The sequence below is a fragment of the Geotrypetes seraphini genome, chromosome 4 (assembly GCF_902459505.1).
Source record: "Geotrypetes seraphini chromosome 4, aGeoSer1.1, whole genome shotgun sequence".
In the NCBI taxonomy this organism is placed as follows: Eukaryota; Metazoa; Chordata; class Amphibia; order Gymnophiona; family Dermophiidae; genus Geotrypetes; species Geotrypetes seraphini.
In genome coordinates, this window is record NC_047087.1 from 48,525,494 (window position 1) to 48,539,204 (window position 13,711).

Here is a 13,711-nt window from a genome sequence, read left to right on the forward strand (position 1 = left end):
CATTACCTTGCGGTTCAAAGCGGATTACAAAAGAAATAAAAACAGAGGGTTACAATGGAAGAACATTTGTCCTTTCTGGAGAGGTAAAGAGTAGGTTATGTAGTTTCTGTGTGGGGGGAAGGACGATAAGTTTGAAGTTAGGGCTGTTTCAGGAATTTCTTGAAGAATGTAGTTTTTATTTCTTTTCTGAAGTTATGGCTGTTTCAGGAATTTCTTGAAGAGTATAGTTTTTATTTCTTTTCTGAACATTTTGTAGTTTGGTGTCGTTATCAGTAGATTGGAGATTTGGTTATCTAGTTTAGTTGCTTGAGTGGCCAATTGGCCATCGTATAATTTTTTCCGTTTTACTTCTTTGATCGAGGGGTGTATGAATGGGGTGTGGGGGTGTAAATGGGGTGTGTGTTTTTCTATGTCTGATTGAGGTGGTTTGGATGAGGCGGTTGTTCAGGTAGGTTGGGCTGTCTCCGTTTAAGGCTTTAAATAACATACAGTAGAATTTAAATAGTATTCTTTCTTGGATTGGTAGCCAATGTGAGTTGATATATGCTTCTGTAATATGGTCGTGTTTTCTCAATGAGTAGATGAGTCTCAGAGCTGTATTTTGGATTGTTTGTAGTTGTTTAGTCATTGTAGCAGGGCAGGGGAGGTAGAGGATGTTGCAGTAATCTAGTAGACTTAGGATTAGGGATTGTACTATAAACTGGAATTGTGTTTTTTTAAAGAATTTCCTGGCTTGCCTTAGGTTTCTCATCACTGCGAAGGATTTCTGTATTGTTTTATTTATTTGCGGTTTCATGGTGCAACATCGGTCTATAGTCATTCCTAGTAGTTTTATGGTAGTTTGAATGGGATAGATGATTGTGTTACTTTCTATATTGGTTATGGTTGGGACTTTGTCATTTTCGAGGAGGATGAATTTAGTTTTGTCTGTGTTGAGTTTCAGTTTGTTATCTTTCATCCAGGTTGCTACTGTTGCTAATGTTCGGTGTAGTGTCTTTTGTCATGGCGGTCTTTGGTTGATCAAAAGGTATGAGAATGGTAATGTCATCTGCATAACTGTAGGTGGTGATGCCTAGATTATCTAGGTATGTTCCGAGAGATGCAGTGTATAGGTTGAAGAGAGTAGGGGATAGCGGGGATCCTTGTGGTATGCCACAAAGGTTGGACCAAGGTTCAGATTTTTCTTTATCTGATTTTACTCTGTATGTTCTGGATTTTAGGAAGCCTTCAAACCAAGAGTATACTTTATCTGAGATGCCTATTGCATCCAAAATTTGCAGTAGGATGTTAAGGTCTACCAGGTCAAATGCTGCGGTAAGGTCTAGTTGTATGAGAAGCATTTCTTTTCCTGTGCTGAGGTGTTGTCTGGCTGTGTCAATGAGGGAGCCTAGTAATGTCTCTGTGCTGAAGTTGAATCTGAAGCCAGATTGCGTGGGGTGAAGTATATTATGGCCATCTAGATAGTTGGTGAGAAGTTTGGCTACTAGTCCTTCTGTCAGTTTGACATATAGAGGTATTGAGGCAATGGGTCTGTTGATCTTTTTGGATTGGGGTGATGATGATTTCGCTGAGGTCAGTTGGGAAAAGGCTGTCAGTGAGCATGGTTTGTATCCATTACAGAAGTAGAGTACAGAATTTTGTGCTGGAGGTTGTAAGGAGATATGATGGGCAGTGGTTAAGGTCATAGGATGCGTGGTTGTACTTTTTGTAGTTTATTGAATTCAGACCATTGTATTTTGGGGAATTGAGACCATGTTCTGTCATCTGCAGTTGATTCTTTATCTGTGGGAAGAATTGCGAGTTCATTTAGGTGGGATGGGGAACAATTGAGGGTGGCTCTGGCATTTGTAATTTTGTTCTTGAAGTGTTCTGCTAAGAGGGTGGCTGAGGGGGGTGGGATATTGTTAGTGGTCATGTAGGATTTGGTGTCTGTTAGGTCTTTTAATATTTGAAATAGTTTTTTGGTATCTTGGGTTTCTGTGCCTATTAGATTAGTGTAATGTGTTTTTCTCTTGTCCTTTAGTAGTATTTTGTATTGTTTTAGTTTTTTTTCCAGACGGTTTTTGTGTGATCTAGATTCGTTTTTCTCCATTTTCTTTCTAGCCGTCTGCATTGTCTTTTAAGTAGGAGTAGTTCATTGTCAAACCATTGATCTGATCTTCTGCTGATTCTAGTTTTGGTTTGTAGTGGGGCTAGTTCATCAAGGATGTTGGTAGTCAGACTGTTCCACTGTGAGATGAAGTCCTTGGGGTTACAGTCCTGGACTTCTTCTCAGGAAAAGGAATGGAAAACAAAGTTGAAAATGTTATAATGCCCTTATATCACTCTATGGTACGGCTACACCTCAAATACTATGTGCAATTCTGGTCACCATATCTCAAAAAAGATGTAGCGGAATTAGAAAAGGTACAGAGAAGGGTGATGAAAATGATGGGACGTCTTCCCTATGAGGAAAGGCTAAAGTAGCTAGGGCTCTTCCGCTTAGGGAAGAGACAGTGCAGGGGTTATATGATAGAGGTCTATAAAATACTGTGAAGTGGAAGGAGTAGATGTGAATTGCTTGTTCACTCTTTCCAAATACTAGGACTAGGGGACATGCGATGAAGCTACTAGAAGTAGTAGATTTAAATCAAACCAGAGAAAACATTTCTTCACAAAACCTGTAATTAAATTCTGGAATTCGTTGCCAGAGAATGTGGTGAAATCAGTTAGCTTAGCAGAGTTTAAAAAAGGTTTGGATAATTTCCTAAAAGAGAAGTCCATAGGTCATTATTAACATGGCTTGGGGAAATCTATTGCTTATTCCTAGGATAAGCAGCATAAAATCTGTTTTACTACTTGGGATCTGGGATGGCCACTGTTGGAAACAGGATAGTGGGCTTGATGAGCCTTAGGTCTGTCCCAGTATGGCACTTCTTATGATGATTCTGATTTCATCTTTGTATGCAGCAGCATGTCACCCTGTGCAAGAGAGAAAGTGCATGCATATAGACACCATTTTTGACAACTTCATTTAGGGGAGTGACTTCTCCCCTTGCACCCCTCTAGTTATGCCTCTGGCATGCAGACTGATGGATAGATGAACCTTCAATAGGCATTTTAGTGGAGTAAAACATGCATAAGCAAAGGGTACCATAGCAACAAGAAAAAAACCTGTAAAGACTGCAAAGCTATTCCCTAGCAACAAGAGAAAATGCTGCTGCTGCTGCTACACCAAGTGATCATAACCAATAAAGAGGAGGAACCTCAAAACATAAGGCCAAAGGTCCATCAAGCCCAGTATCCTATTTCTAACATCACAAGTATATAGCAGGATCTCAAAAAGTAGAATGACTCCATGCTACCTACTCCCAGGAACAACCAGTGGCTCTCCCCAAGTCTTTGTTAATAACTGTTTGAGCATTTTCTCTTGGAACTGTTCCAATGTTTTTACCAGGAACAAATTCCAGAACTTAATTATGCATGAGTGAAAAAATATTTGCTCCAATTTTTTCCTCTAATTCCACTATATATTTTTGAGATGCAGCAACCATAATGGCATAGAGTACTCAAGGTGCAGTCACTGAATTGTATGAGAGAAATTATTATCTTTTTTTTCTCTGTACTTTTCCTAATAATTTTAATATTCTGCTTGCTTTAATTGCTAGCAGCAGATTTCAATGAATTGTGCTTGGTGACACCTAGATTTTTTTCCAGATAGTAACTCCTAACCCAGAATTTAGCATCATGTAGCTATAACTTAGATTATTCTTTCCTATTTACAGTGGTGCCTCGCATAACGGACGCCTCGCACAGCGAACGCTGCGCACAACGAACTTCTTGTCTTGATTCGTACAACGGACTTCGTTTCACACAACGAAGTCGCCCGAGGGGCCCGGGGGGGCGGAACTACTCTCGCCGCTTCCTAATGTGAGCCGGGAACAGCAGCACCCTCCTGTCTGAATGCAGTGTTCCATCATCTCCCTCCACCTCACCTTAGATGCCGAGTTTTCCGGCTTTCTTTTTCGGCCAGCCACACACTTTCAAAGAGCAGCACATGCGCAGATGCTCTGTTGTTCAATCTTCTCCTCTGACGCAACCGGAAACAGGAAGTTGCAGGAGAGGAGAACATTGATCAACTCCAGCAGCTGCGCGTGCACAGCTTTTTGAAAGCGTGCGGCTGGGTGAAAAAGAAAGCTGGCAAACTCTGCATATAAGGTGAGGTGGAGGGAGGGAAATGGCGGAACGCTGCGATCGGGCGGGTAGGGCTGCAGAACGAATTATTTTGTTTTACATGTATTCTTATGGGAAAACAGGGCTGCAGAACGAATTATTTTGTTTTACATGTATTCTTATGGGAAAACGCGTTTCACACAACGAACTTTTCGCATAACAAACTTGCTCCTGGAACGAATTAAGTTCGTTGTGTGAGGCACCACTGTACATTGCTTTGCAGTTGTCCACATTAAAATTTCATCTAATCATCTGGATGCCCCGTGTTCCAGTCTCCTCCAATTTTTCACAACAGCTTTGAACGTGTTGGCGAGTACATTGAATTCTACATAATTACTGGAAGTCAGTGTAAATTCAGAAGATGCTATATGATATGTTTGTATGATATGTCTGTACAGTAATTACATGAATCACAGCATTTGTAGTAATGTACATAATACTTTACATGATAAATTGGGAAGACCCAGAAAAAACTGCTTCATAATTAAGTCTGAATAACTTCCTGAAAATTTTCCTTAGGCAAAATATAATGTAATCTAATGTAATACAGTATAGCTTTAAAAAAGGCAGAGCAGACTATCAGTTTCATACACGCTTTCAAACACAAAGTCATAAATCACTCCCAAACTATGCAAGTCTGAACTGACCATCAGTTTTTTCACCAACTGGTAGGAAATGGTAAGAGCACACCCAAACTCTAACACCACCTTCAATATGTTGTGTGTGTGTGTGTTGGGGGTGGGGGAAGTCCCCTAATATCTAGAGAAATCTTCCCTAAGCCAATGGAAAAACACCAATGTAGGAAGACCGCAGTGTCATCAGGAGAATCTCTCGCTAGGCACGCTAACTGAATCAGCATAAACTCTTTAAAAAGCATATTGAATTTTGATAATATCGATCCAAAAGGGTAGAAACACCAACTATACAAAGCTGGTGACAAACAAGAATCCTGTCAAATCCCAGATTTCATTACCCCATCTCATTTGTTGCTGAATGCCTAGAAGAACAAAATCACTCTGAGACCTGTCTCTTCCCTTCTACCAAAGGAAAAAGCTGCCAGAATCTAAACAAACCACCACCAAGGTGCCTGTGTTATAAATGTCTAATCCAATATGGATAAACCTTTCCATGAATGAAAGCTGCTTCAGCAGTGGTTAAAGTTTACTTGCTGCTTATAATTCCTCAGTTTTCACCATGTTTTGTTTCTCTTGGATACATGCAGTTTCTTAGCTTGTTGCTTTGCAGTTTTCCTGTTCGGACTAAGGCTCCATTACTAGTGTTTATTGTCCACTCAAATGAAAAGCAGCATGGGACTTCAGTACCAGCAAAGCATAGCATTTGCTTTTATTCTCGGAAGGAAACTGACAGCATGCAGAGCAGTTTAAAAGAATCCCCATGAGTGTCCTGTACCATTCACCTTAATTAAAAAGCTAAAGCACTGTCTGAAATTGTCTCTAGAGCATTTATTGCTAGTGTTCTTACTATTTAAATTAATCATAGTGTCACATTTTATTTAACACTGTACTCCCAGTGGGGGAAAAAACATTAAGAAAGCCTGATTAAAGAAATGGCAAAATAGACTGAAAATGTATGGCAAAAGGCTCCTTTTACAAAGCCACAGTAGTGATTCCCAGCATTGCAAATGTGATGTAGCCCATTCAATAACACCAGAACTTACTACCACGGCTTTGTCAAAGGACCCCAAAATTAGGAAAGGAGGAAAATAATGAATTAAGGAAGGTAAGCAGGTAAACATTGTCAGGCATTTGGTTTCTCGCTCTAAAAGTACCAGTTTATTATACAGAAACAATTATTTGGACAACACTCTGGGGATTTTTTATTATGCTGCAGTAAGCACTAACACATTAAAATGCACTACCACAGGTGCTTCCTTTTGGTTGTGGGGGTTTCTACCATGAGAGCTTAGTGATCCTAGCCATGTGAAGGTGAAAATACCTGACAAGATCATAGCTTAGTAGATCCCTAAGCTATCATATCAGATGTGAGGAAGAAAAACAAAGGGTAAAAGCCCTGTTCCCATCTTCCAGAGGTCATAGATTCAAATCCCAGCACATATTTTAATTGTGGCATTCTACCTTGCAGGTGCACCTTGATGATCTCACAATGAGGTCAGTATTGTGCAGCTGCATACCTCCATTTGCAATGAAGTAGAAGCCATGCTAAGGTATCTGTTTTTACCCTTTTGCAAATGAAGTTATGTATGCAATCTATATACAGTCAAACCTCGGTTTGCGAGTGTTTTGCAAGATGAGCAAAACATTTTTGCAAATCGTGACTCACAAAATGAGCATTGACTCGATTTGTGAGTCCCCTCCCCCCGTGAACCGGCATCCCCCGCCTGCCCAAACTGAAGGCTTATCCCCAATCTGGCACCGGCACGCAGCACCAACCCACAGAAGGTGCCGGTGCACGAAGATCCTGCCTCTTCCCAGCCTGGGCCTTCAGCATCTGTGCCTGCTCAAGGCCTTCTGGCTCCCGCCTCTCTCCGAGAGTAAATCTTTGACAGTCCAATGAATTGAAAAAAATAAAAGTTCATATGAGAGTGTCCATCAGCATAAAAACGAAGTGAAAAAAACGGTGTAGAATGTAGCACCAGGAATGGAAGAAGAACAGGAGGAATGAGAATTCAAACTGTGATCTGGAAACTCAAAATACTATGTAGTTGACAACCTTTGGTACCCTCGGTATTGGACAAGAGCACTGATACCAGTAGAATGAATATGCTTTGGTACCATCGGTACCCTCAATACTATCAGTCGGCACCATCGAAATCGATCGAGGTAGATGTAGAACACTAGTACCCATTAGGCTTGTCTGCCGGTACTCAAAGTGTCGCATCTCGCCTAAAGAGGGAGCTAAGAAGATGATGCAACCCTCATGAAATTAGGCAAGTCGCAAGGTGATCGCAGTAAAGCCGGCACAAATTAACTCAATGCCATGACTTGCAACATAGTCCTCCGTTGTTCTTGAAGAGAGGTGAAGATTCCCCAGAAAACCAGGACATCGATGAGTAAACTGCCACAGCCAAAATTTAATTCGAGGCTGAGGCAGTGTAAGGAGACCACGCGGACAAGAAGCCCGTGAGGAAAAAGAAAAAACTTGTATCTCTGGGATTTTTTTATACTGAAAGAAATAAACAGAAAAAAAACAAAAACAAAAAACACATGAGCGGGAAGGCAAGGCAATAAAAATGAAGAGCAATAGAAAAGCCAACTTCTTAGCTCTGCGGAAAAACAGAAACTGAGGAGACACACACCCTGCGTCGGGCAGGAAGGCACTCACACATGCACGGTGCGGTCAGTTGTAAACTTTATAAAGTTCTTAAAGCAAAATGCTTTTACAGCTGTCTGCATCGGGGCTCCGTGGATGATGTCAACCATACGTGAGAATATGCTGCCTGCTTGTCCTGAGAAAATGAAACCATACATCTGATTTTGAAACCTATAAGTTGTAAACCCAAAAATATCATTAATAAAACAATAAAATATTCATTGTTGCTTGCTATTGAGGATACATTTTGGTATTCTTGCCACTAATCTCTCAGTAACAGATGGAGTGTCTGTTTTAAAATTACTGAAGCTGGCCAAAACAGAACTTGAAAAATGAATCAGTATTGAACTTGCTGCCAAAATTCATCACTTGCTGTGAAAGAGATGGGCATTTACCATAGTTAGTATATTCCCCCACTGCTCAAACTTTGTGAGCCAACCTTTTTATTTTCTTTGCAGTAATTTTTCCAATAATAAGACTCTAGCAAATATTGAAAATACTGTAGAAAAAGTTATGATGATTTTGTCTATGAAAATATGAGTGGCCTAGAATGGGTTAACGTAAGTTGATATTTTACTCTTTCAAAAACTTACAAAAACTAGAGGACTTTCAATGAAGTTACAAAATAATAATTTTTCAAAAATAGAACAACATTTTTTTTCACTCAATGGATAGTTAAGCTCTGGAACTTGTTGGAGGATGTTGTTAACAATGGAGGATGTTGTTAACAATGGAGGATGTTGTTAACAATGGTTAGCTATCTGGGTTTATAGAAAGTGTTGGACAAGTTTTTGGAGGAAAGGTCCATAGTCTGCTATTGAGGTAGACATGAAGGAAGCCACTGTTTGCCCTAGGATTGGTAGCATGGAATGTTGCTATCATCTGGATTTCTGGCAGGTAAAACTTGTGACCACTGTTGGAAGCAGGATACCGGGCTACATCATGGACCATTGGTCTGATCCATCCAAAGCATCGGTCTGATCCATCTTAAGTGCTTCTCAGGTATCACTGAAAGTTTAACTGAGTACTCTCAAAGTTATGTAAGAGTGATCATCTGATGGAACTTAGATTTGGGGGATTTCAAAGCAATTATATTGATATCTTATGCATCTACATGGTTTCTTACTCTGCTGCCCTTCTGTGTGGTCCCCTCAGTTTTGTACATAAAATAGTTGGGTGAAGCTCCCTCATACCTTGGAGAGATGGGTGGGTATTGTGAGGACTTTTATACTGCTGTTCCATTCCAACTGCTGAGCAAATTGTAAATAGATATGACAAACATTGTTTGAAATGTCTGTATGCAAATGTCAGAAGCCTAAGAAACAAGATGGGGTACAAACTATATTGCAGTGATAGGGTGGATCAAATTGGTGGAGGGCCTTGAATTGAATGGACTGAAAATTCTACGGAAGCACAAAAACACCTTGGAATCACTATGGGTAGAAATTCCACATGTAAAGGGGAAAAGGATAGTGATAGGAGTGTACTACTATCTGCCTGACCAGGATAAACAGATGTTGAAATGTTATCAGAAATTAGGGAGGCCAACAAACTGGGTAACACAGTAATAATGGGTGATTTCAACTACCTCGATATGACTGGGTAATTGTAATATCAGGGCACCTGAAAACTTGGCTCTTTTCAAAAATCTAACACTTCCTGCTTTTTGGTTCCCTGTCCCTCTTTATCTTCCTAGCTCCTTTCCTATAACCCTTCATTGTAGCTCCTTTTCAACCTAACCCTGTAAACCGTGCCGAGCTCTACGCTTGTGGAGATGGCGCGGTATACAAACCTAAGGTTTAGTTTAGTTTAGGGCATAATAGAGAGATAAAATTCCTTGATGAAATCAAGGACTGCTTCATGGAGCAGCCGGTTCGGAACCAACAAGAGGCAAAACAATTCTAGACTAGTTCTTAGTGGAGCACATGAATTGGTGCAGGAAGTATTGGTGCTGGGGTCGCTTGATAACAGTGATCATAACAAGATCAGATTTGATAAAATCCTTGGAGTAAGTTCTCACAGGAAATCCAATACGACAGCATTTAATTTTAAGAAAGGAGACTATGATAACATGAGAATGGTAAAAAGAGAAAAACTTAAGAGGAGCAGCTGCAAAGGACAAAATTTTATATCCGGCGTGGTTGTTATTCAAAAATACCATCTTTGAAGCCCAAACTAGATACAGTGGTACCTCGGTTTACGAGTGCACCGGTTTGTGAGTGTTTTGCAAGACGAGCAAAACATTCGCAAAATCGGCGCCTCGGAAACCGAGCACGCTTCGATTTGCGAGCACCCCCCCAGCGAACCGGCACCCTCCCCCCCCCCCCCGCGATCCTGCACCCCCCCCGCTGCCATCGGGCACCCCTCCGCCACGACCTGAGGTCCCCCCAACCCACCCGAACCCTCTTCTTACTTTTCTGTAGCCTCCGCAGCAGCACCGGCACCAGCATGTTCTGTGCGTGGTGCCAGTGCCTGAAGATTTGCTTCCTGTGCAAGGCCTGAGAGTTCACGTCGAATGTGAACTCTCACGTCGAACGTGAACTCTCAAGGCCCAGCACAGGAAGCAGATCTTCAGGCACCACGCACAGGACATACTGGTGCCGGTACCGCTGCGGAGGCTACACAAAAGTAAGAAGAGGGTTCGGGTGGGTTGGGGGGGGACCTCAGGTCGCGGTGGGGGGGGGGGGAGGGGGCCGGTTCGCGGGGGGGGGGCCTTCGGGGGGAGCAATGCCGGTTCTCGTGGGGGGAGAGCAGCGCTGCTGGCCTCGGGGGGGGGGAGGAAGGTGGGGGGTGGAAACATATCAAAGCAAGTTTCCCTTATTTCCTATGGGGAAACTTGCTTTGATATACGAGCATTTTGGATTACGAGCATGCTCCTGGAACGGATTATGCTCATAATCCAAGGTACCACTGTATATTCCATTAAAAAAAGGAGGAAGGAAAAACAAATGGTGGCTGGCATGATTAACAAGCACAGGATAATAAGCTGTTAGAGCTAAAAGAGAATCCTTCAGAAAGTGGAAGAAGGATCCGACTGAAAATAATTTCAAAAAGCTCAAGGAATGGCTGGAAATTGTAGTGAACATATAGGAATGTCTTATTGAAAGTTTGATTCTCTGGCTAGCCCGGACCTTCTCGCCGCCATCAAAATTGACGTTGGGAGTAAGGCTTCTGGGCCGGCGGCATGCAATCACTGCACCCGCCTGGCCTTTCCCTTCCTCTGCTTTCAGCTGTAATGAGCAACCAGCGGCGGCAGGTGAGGGGCGAGCAGTGGCAGCAGCCTAAATAAGGTAAAAGGGGTGGGGGGGGATTGGGGTATTCGCTCCATAGGACGCACCCTTTATTCCACCCACTTTTTTGGGTAGAAAAAGTGCGTCTTATGGAGTGAAAAATACAGTAATTCACCATCGTCCCCCTCTCCATTTGCCATGATGACATCACCTCAATGAAAATTGTCAACCTCCCACCCCTACCCCTTTCTGCTTGAGGGGAAGGAAGCAGCAAGTTTCCATTCATTAAGGGGATGAAAAATGTCTTTGCACTAGCTCTAGTAAGAAGCAATGCATAAGATATTTTTTATCAAATATGAGCCTGCTTAAAATTTTCTGCCATTTAGTGATTATGGAACTACCTACTGATGGATCAAATCCCTAGAGTTTGAATTTAATAAATTTTCACCAGGCATTCATTGTAACAAGTCAGAGAAAAATCACAACTAATATTAAATACAAAAAAAAAAATCTACATTGTTAATAGCAATTTTATTGGTTCATTGGTGCAAATCAAGAAACTGAATAAACTTGTGGAATATCATATTTCCCCTAAATTTACAATGCTGGTTATACATAAACTATATAGTTCACAAGTTATTTTTTATGCAGTTTGGAACAAAATTACATTGATAAATAAGCCCTGTGCACAGTACTGGCCATCACTGAATATCACAGAACTTCATTATTCAAAATATAGCATCTGTCTTAACATGGTGGTTTGAAATTCTCCAAACATGCATTAATATATTCTAGCTTTCAAGGAAAATATTACACTTAGCCTTTACCAGCATTAGAAGGAAAGCTTAAGCAAAATCTAGCATACAATATCCCAAAGAGAAATTTGGAAAATCCAGACTGGATATATAACACTGAAGAGAGAAATTATTACTGCAGGATTAGAACTCCACAGTGCACATGAAAAGGTACAGAAACAGCAGCAAACAGAAAAGAAAACATTAATTTGAGACAAATCCACATAATCCTCGGAGGATATAATGAAACCAAATTCATAATTGTTGTCCCAACTTGAACAACTTAAATGTGTTAATTCTTATGATGTTGTAAAGTACTGTTGGGGGTTCTGGGTTGAATACAACACAAGTAAATGTATGATAACCTACTTGGCATTTCTGGAAGGCACACCTATGGAAAAAAAAAGTTATCAAAATAAAAATTAACGGAAAGTAAAAGAGTAAGTGTAGTACATAGGGGCAAGGAGCATCCATTTCAAAGGACAAGACCTTCATAAATTGGCCCGTCCGATTCTGGCGATTCTCTCCTTAAACGCAAATGTTCCAGTGTGTTATGGAAATGCTTGTTAATTTGTTCTGTTTCTTCACTGGACTCTAGGTTGGGAAGGTCTTCTCGGATCTTTTGTATAAGTTGATTCAAAACTTGAATTGTAACCTGTAACAAACAAAAAAAAAAGCACTGAAGTAGTACTGTATCAGTAGGTCAAGAATATAGCATCAGATATTACTCATTCAAAAATAGATCACTTTAATTTATTAAAATGCTCAGAAGAGCTAGTGGAAATAGTGTATCAGAAGAATTTTTCAAAATTGTCATCTATTTTGTTCATAAATATAGGATAAACAGTACCATGGCACTAAGGTCCATTATCTCAGTGGATGCTCACATAAAGATGTCAAAGTATCCAAAATGCCAAAATATAATTAACAAGAAAAATGGTACAGATGTTATCCCAGGACAAGCAGGCAGCATATTCTCAACATGTGGATGACGTCATCCACGGAGCCCTGTAGCGGACAGCCTCGCAAGCAGACTTGCTTGTAGAACTTTCAAAGAGTTTGCGAGTGCTACACTGCACATGCACGAGTGCCTTCCCACCGAACGTAGGTTGTGCATCTCCTGTAAAGTACCTCAGTTCTCAGTTTTCCGCGGAGCCAGAAGCACCTGTTTCTCTGCTCTGCCGATTTTTGAGTTGCCTTCTCGCACCGCAACTTTTTTCTTTCTTTATTTGTTTCTTTCTTTTAGTCGCTATGTAGTGCGTCTCTTTTAAAAAAAACCCCAAAAAAAACCAACCCAAAACAACTTTTATTTTTCTTCGGGCGGTTCTCATCCGGCGGGGCTTGGGCTCAGGCCCTGCCGCCAGCCCTCGTTTAGTTTTTCTATGTCCTGGCCTCTTACCGGGTTTAAGAAGTATAGCCAGTGTAATTGGGCAATTTCTCTCTCCGACCCCCATCATTGATGTATGTTCAGGCTTGGGGCCTGAACATTGTCCCGGGGCCTGAACATTGTCCCGAGTCCTGCCCGCACTGTGCTACCCTTCAAAAACGAGCTCTCCGGAGGAGCCGTGCCAAGATCCTGGAGGTCTTTGGTCCTATGGAGCAGTCTGCAGAACAGGCCTAGGCCTCAGCCTTGACCCCCGTGGCGGCCTCGTCTTCCAAGTCCTCGACCTCGAGCAAGTCGCCTCATCCTCGAAGGCCTCGTCTGCTGTGCCTCTAAAGGTCTCATCCTTGGGCAAGTCTCCTCTTCCCTCCGCAGGTATGCTACATAAGAAGCCTTCCACCGATTCTCTGGCAATCCAGGCAACAAGTGCAGTTGTGCCAGCCTCTACAAGACCGCCTCCTAAGTGTGCCTCCAAACATAGGGAATACTCATCTTCAAGGTCGCCCTCTATGAAGCACACTGCTGCACCTTCCAGACCAGAGTCATTGGTCTCGGTGCCGGTCTTCGAGGACATGCTGCAAACCATACTGACCACTCAGCTTACCACTGTTTTGGCCAAGCTTGGCCTCGACCCTGCTTTCTGTGAGCCAGTCTGAGCATTCTGTCGAGGCATCAAGAGTAAAACCTCATTGGTCTCGACCATTGTCCTCCAGTGACTCCTCGCCTCATCCTCCCAGGTCCGAGTCTCCAGCTACTCAACCTGTTCGAGACATGGTGAAGCCTCATTCGAGGCCTCACTCAAA

The 13,711-nt window shown here is 41.9% G+C and overlaps 1 protein-coding gene across 3 annotated transcripts in view; it reads right to left on the bottom strand.

Moving 5' to 3' along the window:
* Window positions 1–11,245: 11,245 nt before the first annotated feature.
* VPS35 (VPS35 retromer complex component) overlaps window positions 11,246–13,711 on the bottom strand; it is a 169,109-nt gene continuing 166,643 nt past the window's right edge. For all 3 annotated transcript variants that reach the window (XM_033941682.1, XM_033941681.1, XM_033941683.1), the window contains exon 17: window positions 11,246–12,182. In XM_033941682.1, coding sequence (XP_033797573.1) covers window positions 12,003–12,182 — 180 coding nt within the window. In that variant the 3' untranslated portion in view covers window positions 11,246–12,002. The remainder of the gene's footprint in view (window positions 12,183–13,711) is intronic.